General features: G+C 39.1%; 1 protein-coding gene across 1 annotated transcript in view; it reads left to right on the plus strand.

Moving 5' to 3' along the window:
• Nucleotides 1-8,606, plus strand: part of ADGRV1 (adhesion G protein-coupled receptor V1) — a 466,251-nt gene that overhangs the window by 102,180 nt on the left and 355,465 nt on the right. Inside the window, exons 22-26 of the mRNA XM_019532360.1 lie at nucleotides 194-370; nucleotides 2,362-2,542; nucleotides 3,155-3,357; nucleotides 4,250-4,379; nucleotides 7,534-7,614. Of these exons, the coding sequence (XP_019387905.1) occupies nucleotides 194-370; nucleotides 2,362-2,542; nucleotides 3,155-3,357; nucleotides 4,250-4,379; nucleotides 7,534-7,614 (772 nt within the window). The remainder of the gene's footprint in view (nucleotides 1-193; nucleotides 371-2,361; nucleotides 2,543-3,154; nucleotides 3,358-4,249; nucleotides 4,380-7,533; nucleotides 7,615-8,606) is intronic.

Raw genomic sequence — 8,606 nt, forward strand, 5'->3', positions numbered from 1 at the left:
AGTTTATCTTCCAGACAGTACCGTTTTCTAAGTCTCCTGAAAGATCTTAAAGTAACACGGCAACAATTTTCTATGATTCTCTGAATGTCTCTCTGAATACCTGATAATTTGGGGGGGAGCAATTCTTTTGCTTTTGTTGTATTCATTTCCTTGATACTTGTGCATTATTGTTAGCGTTCTTATTTGTTTACAGGCAGCCGAGGAGGGTTCTACTATATCCTGTGTTGTGGAACGTACAAGGGGAGCCCTGGACTATGTATACATAAGTTACGTTATCTCGCAGATCGATTCCACTGGCATTAATTACTCTGTTGCTGATTTTGCAAATGCCAGTGGCACTATCACATTCCTTCCTTGGCAAAGATCAGAGGTAAACCCTATCTTCTTTATTAAAGTTAGTCATCTTGTTCTTTGCAAGCCTCCTGGAATGTACCTTCTCAGTGTCCTTTTCTGGTTCTCATTCTGGAAGTATTTCCCTCAGACAGGTTGTTATGAGTTGTTGGTTTTTTGCCTCTGTTTTGACACCCTGTGGATTAGACCAGTGGTTCTGAATGTTTTTATATTTGAGGCACTCCTCATTATACTTTAGGCACCCCTGCATAACTTTTGTGAATTGAGAGGCACCCCATAAAAAAAACCCCAAACTATTAATTACAGTGCTTATCTCTTTGGAAAGGGGCCAGGTAGCGAGAGTGGGGCAGTGGCGAGGTAGGGAAGAAACGGAGCCTGTATTTATCTGCTTATTGCCTCACACCTTGAAACGCCCTTTGAAGGATCTTGCTGCACCCTTGGGTGCCCTGGAACTCTGGTTGAGAATCACTGGGTTGGAAAGATGTAAGTATATATGCCTATTCCTGTACAGATGCATTCAAACCTATATATTATATATATGGAATATATCTCTACAAAAGAAGGTTAACTATGGATAGACTGGAACTGAACTATCAGCTTAAAACACCCATGAAACTGGGGCAGGCAAGGTTCTTTGGGTAGATGTGATATATTTTATTTGACCAGCTAAATAGTTGGAAAATTATTCTTTACAAGCTTTTGGACACAAAGACCCTTCTTCAGGCATAGGGAGAGTCTGCTGGTGTGTGTGAGCTCTTCTGGGTGGAATAGAAGTTTAAGCCAATATGCAAATGGAGTCTGTGAAAATGCAAATGCATGACAGGGAATGAAGGGATGATCCCTCTGATCTTCATATATATGTATGTGTATATATATGAACAGTGAGTAGAGCTGTGAAATTCCCAGGAATAGCAGACAATTAGCAGAAGAAAATAATCATCTGCTAGTTTTCTTTTCTTTTGAACACAGCAGAAAGAAGTTTCTGTGAATTTTTTGCTTTTCTTTTCACCAGAGCATGAAAGCAGAACACATCTCTATCTGCTGTTTTTAAAAATTGTGTGCATGTTTTCCTCCTCCAGATCTGAAGAGGAATGCTTTGCATACAAAAAACTAGTCTAATTTTATCCCAACTATACAGTTGCTCCCATAAAAGATATCACCCTCCAAAAAATCCTTGCCTTTCTGGTATCTATGCTGCCAAATCTCACATGTACTAAATATGATGTTTTTTTCTCATATATACATGAGACTCTGATCTACATACTTAGTGGAAGATGATCTGGATTCAGGACATCAACAAACCAGGGATCATATAATTATGAAACATGATGGACATGCACATCCATCTACTAATGATTTTGGGTTTTTTTTAATTTTCAAAGCCTGTAGAGCCAGTCTGCTTGACTGAAAAAGCTCTGAATGTAAACTAGAGCTAATATTTTCAAAGGTGCATAAGTGAGACTTAAGCTTCCAAGTGTCAAAGTCACTTTTGAAAATGAGTTTTAGGCTATGAAGCTGCTTGGACACTTCAGAAAATTGTACCCTGCATTATTTCTGTTAATAGTTGATAGTTCTTCTATAAAACTTTAGGCTAAAGCAGGGGTTGGCAGTGTTTTTGGGCAGTGTTCTAAAAATATCCACAACCTCGACTTATAAGATGTTGGTGTGCTGAGGCTGATGGCAGTGGAGCTGTGAGGGGCCTGATTCTCATTGTGACAGTGCAGTCCTGGCCCCTTCCCCACCATTTGCCCAGAGGTGCACCTGCCAAGCAAAATGTCTTTACATGCCATACTGGCACACATGGTGGGAGCTGCCTACCCCTGGGCTAAAGGTAAATTGCTACCTGAATCTTTTAAAAACCTGCATAGGAAATGGAACTATGTAACTAAGTACTGAGTGCATTTTGACTAAGTTCCTATAAAAATTTATGATGCAGGTTGCTGTCTCTCGACCCTCACGCCCTCACCCCCTATGTCATAGCACTAATTTAATTTGTTCTTCCCTCTCTAGGTCTTAAACTTGTATGTAGTTGATGATGACGTTCCTGAGCTAAATGAATATTTCCGTGTGACACTAGTGTCTGCAATTTCCGGAGATGGAAAACTAGGTTCGACTCCAACCAGTGGAGCAAGCATAGATCCAGAAAAGGAAACTACGGATATCACCATCAAAGCCAGCGACCACCCTTATGGTAACAGTGGTGGAAATTTGCCTTTTTGTTTCAGAGAGTTTCCTTGACTCAGGTTCAGCAGATAAAGTTGTTCAGGCTTGTTGCTGAAGATGCAGCATCCTTTTGGCAAGGTTACCACTTAAGAGTCTTAATTTATTCAATATTTATTTATGGAAAACAATTATGTATACTTTAAATATTGAACCATTTCTTCCCTATGGAACCAGACAAAGGAACCATAGGCAACTAGAGATTCTCTTGTGGGCAAATCCTCAGCTAGCATAGGTGATTCCATGTACGCTCATGTAATGGTGGCTTGTTGAAGAGAACTTCTGATGAAACCACCCATTTCTGAATATGTATTTGTCAGTTCACTGTTTGCCCAATCCTGTGACACTGAGGACCATTCAGAATACAGCTGAATGTGTTTTATTTCTATCAATAGCCAGTGCTTGGTCAAGATTCAGCAGGATATATTGGGCATTATTATCAATTTGAGGTGATGGTACACAGCATTTCTCTGAAGATTTCATTGATGTTCAACTTCCATGTACAATATATTAAATTAAACAACTTAAAATGAATTATAGATTATTTCTGATAGGTTTAAATACTGTTTTTTGTATCTGTTAGGGTTGTTACAGTTCTCTTTGGGGCCTCCTCCTAAGCCCAGTGATAAAATGATTTTGCCAGCATCAACTGTGCCCCACATTACTGTTAAAGAAGAAATTGGACATGTCAAATTATTGGTAGTTCGTGCACAGGGCCTTCTTGGAACAGTTATGGTGGAATACAGAACGGTATCACTGACAGCATTCAGTCCAGAAGACTATCAGGTATATGTAGCAGAATTAAATGACTGATACTCTACCATTTTATTTATGGTAACACCTGCATCCCATCTCATTCCTTACGGCTAGAATAGTTTTTCTTTTGGCTTTTGAAATATTCAGGACTTTTCTAAACTGAGTCTTTCATAGGACTACTTTTGATCATGTGGCAAGCATGGTGAATGAGAGTGCCAAGTTGGAAAACATGCTCATGCAAGGACAGAAATGAATAGTGAGGTGTCATGAAATTAATAGAGCATGTCATATTACAAGATTTAGATGATGTTAGAAATTTGGGGAAACTTGCTTGTTTCATTTCTTATTTTTCTATGATCAGTGAGATGTCCATTTGACCAGGGTGGGTATTGGTTATTGTTGCAATTCCCAAAATTTGGAATTGCATAATTTCATCCAGGATTCATGTCACTCCTGCTGGCTCATGAATGAGTTATGCTTAAGCCATGGAATGAAGTAATTGCTGACAAATGATTGGGTTGGACCTTTAAACCTGAATATTTAGAGAGAACTTCCTTAGAATGTGCATACTTTTGTGCATAGACACACATAGTCATATACCAGCAAACCTAAATGCATACATGTGGTTTTACTTGCATAAGTCAAACTAGGCACAGAAATGTGAGAACTTCAGTGAAAGTGCAGTTTTGTAAATTTGGAGGTTTGTCTTGTCCTGTGAAAGTACAAGAAAATGTTGAGCAATTTGAGATACAGTGGAAGATATAACCCTCCCTCCCGAACAAAAGACCCCAAAATACCAAATGGGAATTTAAATATTTCCATTAACAAAATAGAAAGCCCACTTCTGTTTTTTGCTACTTTGAGTTCATACTGATGCAACAGATAAATGTGAACAAAAGTGTAAGCACTTTTTATTTTTCAGGGAATTGCAGGCACCTTAGAGTTTCAGCCAGGAGAAAGATACAAGTATATTACGGTTAACATCACAGATAACTCAGTCCCTGAACTGGAAAAATCTTTTCAAGTTGAGCTGCTGAACCCAAAAGGAGGAGGTAAGTCTTTCATATTAATTTTTCACCAACATATGCATGACCTCTTTTTAGTCACTGGAGGGTTATAGATCTTAGGTCCTGTTAAGGAGATTAAGCTTCCATTGCTGGAATTTTGCCAAAAACAGAAACCTTATTTTAGTTTTTAAATAAAAATTGGAAAAACCTTCTGTTTGTTAATTATTACTGGAAATAGCCAGGCCCAGGGAAACTTGGACTGGTCGGGTGCTGTTAAGTAATGATATTCTTGAGAACTCTTCAACACAATATCTGCTTTTTATTTTCTTTTTGGATAGTTTCTTGATTGGTAATTATAATTAATATTAGAATAATAAAAGAACTATGTGTTAAGTTACCTGTAAATTCATCTTTGTCAACTCGGTTGTTTTTAAAATATGTTGACATTAAATAGCTAAAATCATGCCTGTTACCTTGTAAATGAAGTCAGAGGAATTACACAAGGGGCAAATTTGGAACCTATAGTTTTTCAAGCTGCGCATTGGAGCAGACTCAGTTAATTGAGTCTGCTGGAGCGTGGTAATTACTGCACTCCAGCAGACTCTAACTTCTCATGTATCAGTGTTTCCATGCTTAAAAATGGCAATGGGCACTTCGACTAAATCCTATTAGCCCTACTGCTATTTTTAAGCAAATTTTTAAGTGCTGCTGCCTGCCGCCATTTTTAAGCGTAGGGACAATAACACACAAGATGCCCCCCTCCTCCTGAAGCAGGTATATAAATGTCCAATGGTAGTAGCAAAAGGCCACTTGAGCTTTGTGATAGACAGTTGGTAGACAGTTCCTTGATTACTTGAAGGATTCCAGAAGTTTGGGAAAACTTGCACTGGAGATGCTTGTCCAAATACATGGCAAGCTCTACTGCTTCTTCCAGCCAACACAGCCCACACCACCCAGAAAATATCTGTTTCTTTAGGACCTTGTTACACAGGAGTTTTGGGTGGCTCCTGGAGCTCTTACCCCTGGATTGTCTGCACATTAACACCTTGAAGTGGTTTAAAATGCTCATTATGCAGCTCAAAGTTACACCACTCCAAGGCAGGATTATCTCTGATCTGCACTATCATTAAAATGTGGCCACTCCTCAGAGATGTGTTGGCCAAACTGAAGTCTTCCAGAGTATCCCAGGTTCTCTCACATGTCTGCCTGTAGGGCAGGGATAGAAGCTTGTCCTGGCTCACTAGCCCTCAAATGGCAACTCACAGCTACAGCACCTAGTCCTGCCCCTGTTCACCAGGCCTGTAGTGGCAAGTCACAGCTGTGCAGGTGGGGGACAGTCAAAAGGTTTTTAGACTACAGGTGTGACTGCTCCAAACTCCAGGCCAGCCATAGCACTGATCAACACTTGTATGGTGCACAGCATAAGGTGTAACAAATCCCTTGTATATCTTTGCCTGCTGGAAATGTTGTTTGTAGAATAGCTTCTAGAGTAAGTGGGCTGGAGGGAAAAAAAAAAGAAAATGGTAACACTTGGCTGCAAAATCAAAAGCTGAAAATTGCAGTTAGAATAGAATAATTCAGAAACTCCATGGCAATACCTGATGAGACTTGTAGTTGATTGCCTTATGTCCTTATTCTTCTGTTTGAGCCATGCCCTCTGGTCAGATTGAATTGTTCAGGAGGCACCATGATCTTGCTGAGGTTCTTATTTTCAGAGTCTTGAAGAATAGTCTACGTTCTCATCAAATAGCAGACACTTGTTGCAAACCCCATCCCCCAAAACAAAACATACCTGTTCAGTCAATTTTCCATCAAAAGCAGTTTTGACAGAAAACTTTCAACTAGCCCTACTTCAGAGCTCTGATATGTAGACATCTTCGAGAGTATGCTCCTTTGTTGCTGCCTCCGATATCATGAGACATGCGTAAATCCAATGGCTTCTACTTCATAAAAACGTGAAGAATATCTTTCAGATATTCCTTCCTCCATAGATTCTGCTTCATCGTTGTTCTGTACCTTGGTTTGTTCCTTTCATAACATGAGGTGCACATAGGCAAGCTTTTAGGGTGTAATACCAACTAGTCAGTCATGTATTCATTTTCTTCTGTTCGTTTTAATTTTTGATTCCTGATCCAAAGTATGGACTACACACAGTTAGTAGAACTCCTGGGCTGAAGTCCTGTTTTATGATCTCCTCTTCATGTGTTGGGGGAACTGGGCATGTGGTTAACCTCCCACAGAAACATTGGGGTTCCTGGCTAGATGGTCAGCCAGCATCAGACTGATCCCCGTGCTGGGGTCAGAAAGCGGTTTTACTTCAGAGTGGTACAGACTGTGAGGGCTTTTGCCTCCTTCTGTAGTAGGGGGCATGGCTCTCCTCCTTGGATCTCTTGAGTGAATTTTAACAACCTTTGTAGCAGCAGGACATTGGCTGCCGTTGTTCTCCTGCTTTACTTGTGCCAGTTTAGGGTGCTGTGTCTTGTGGTTGTCAGGGTAGACAGTGTAGGTTTACAGGCAACCCCTGCTTAACGCTGTTTTACTTAGTTCTATTTCACTATAATGCTCATTTTAAATTGGTAACTGATTTCACGTAGTGCTCAGAGAGTTTTGTTATAATGCTCGTGGTTACCATCTTGGGTCATTTAAAAACAATTGTGGTCACCATCTTGGGTCGTCAAATACTTTTGGCTTTGCTTAATGCTTGGATTTTCAGGAACCAATTAAGAGCGCTAAGTGGGTGTTGTCTGTACTAATAGGTTAGACAATGGATTTCAGTAGGCTGGGAGAGGGGTGATTCTGCTTCTGGTGGAGGTTTAGACTAGATGACCTCTGGAGGGCATGTCCAGTCCTACTTTTCTCTGATTTTTCACATTCTCCAACCCAGAACAAAATAAAATACTGAGCATTATTGCAACATTATCATCAAACCCCTGATACATAATTGTCAATATTTGATTTCCCAGTTGTTTTGATGATAATGCTAAGCAAGTAAAATGTGCCCTATATGTCTTTTCTTACCCTTCTGCCCCCTCCACACACTTTAACTGGAGAATCAGTATTCTTCCAAGCCAAATGTTAAATATCTTGTTGGGACATTCCCATTTTTCCCTTTTGTCCAGAAATGTTTAAATACTTTCTGCCTTTTTGTGTTTATAAATGTATATATGTGTATTGTGTGTCTCTGTCTGTCATCTTGAAGTTGCTGAACTCTTTAGAAATGATGGCAGTGGTAGTGGAGATGGGGACATGGAGTTCTTCCTTCCAGCTGTCCATCAGCATGGTAAGAAGCTTGGCCTATCCTTTGCCTTTTAATTGATTATTGTAATTTCTCGTGTATAGGTAGCTATAACTAAACCAACCAGCACTGTGATTTCTTACCCCTAGTATAACTGACTCACCTAGATTTCTTACCATTGAATTATCTGAAAATATGCCTTTTGTATTTTGACTCGAGCAGGATTTCAGTAGCAATCACTAGTTCTTTTGTAGAAAACAGTAATTTTTATATAGTTAGGGTTGCAGCCTTAACCCTTTATTTGTTTCTCTCAAAATTTAGCTTTAGCTTGAAAGATTGGTTTTGAAAATAGCCACAATTTCCCTCAAAGCAGCATAGGAAAATACTTGTCATGACACTTATCTGACTGGTACTTTTGTTGGTCAAAAATAGCACGAGAGAGAGATGGTTGGTTTGGATGTTAGACTTTAAAAAAAAATCAAACTGAGAAACAATCCAAATAAACATTTATTTTTCATTCTGTTTGCATTTCTAAGATTGGATGGAAGCAGAAGGGTTAAAGTGCAACAAATAAGGGTGGTGTAACCTTAGAAAGCATCCAATCTGTGTAAAAAGTTGACAGGCAGAAACCCTGTTCCGATGAGAATTTCAGCACAGTTCTGCAGTCCCAAGAAATTTAGATAAGTGTCTGAACTGAAATGAACTGCCCAATCCAAACCACTTTATTAATCACGGGTTATGAATTTTACCCTCACATCTAGGTGTGTTTGGGAAAGTGTGTATTTATGAGACTGTAGAAAGGAACAATACAAAACAGATTTGTAACTTATAAACTAATTATATCTAACTAAACTAATATATCTGACATATACACAAGTCAGATGTATTAGTTTAGTTGGATAGAATTAGTTTATACGTTATAAGTTAGTTTATATCTATAGATATAGATATATAGATGTCTACAGAGATCTCTATAGATATCTATATAGAGATATCTCTCTCTCTCTCTCTCTCTCTCTCTCTCTCTCTCTCTCTCT

This window comes from Crocodylus porosus, unplaced genomic scaffold (genome assembly GCF_001723895.1).
Source record: "Crocodylus porosus isolate Cpor-Errol unplaced genomic scaffold, CroPor_comp1, whole genome shotgun sequence".
NCBI lineage: Eukaryota > Metazoa > Chordata > Crocodylia > Crocodylidae > Crocodylus > Crocodylus porosus.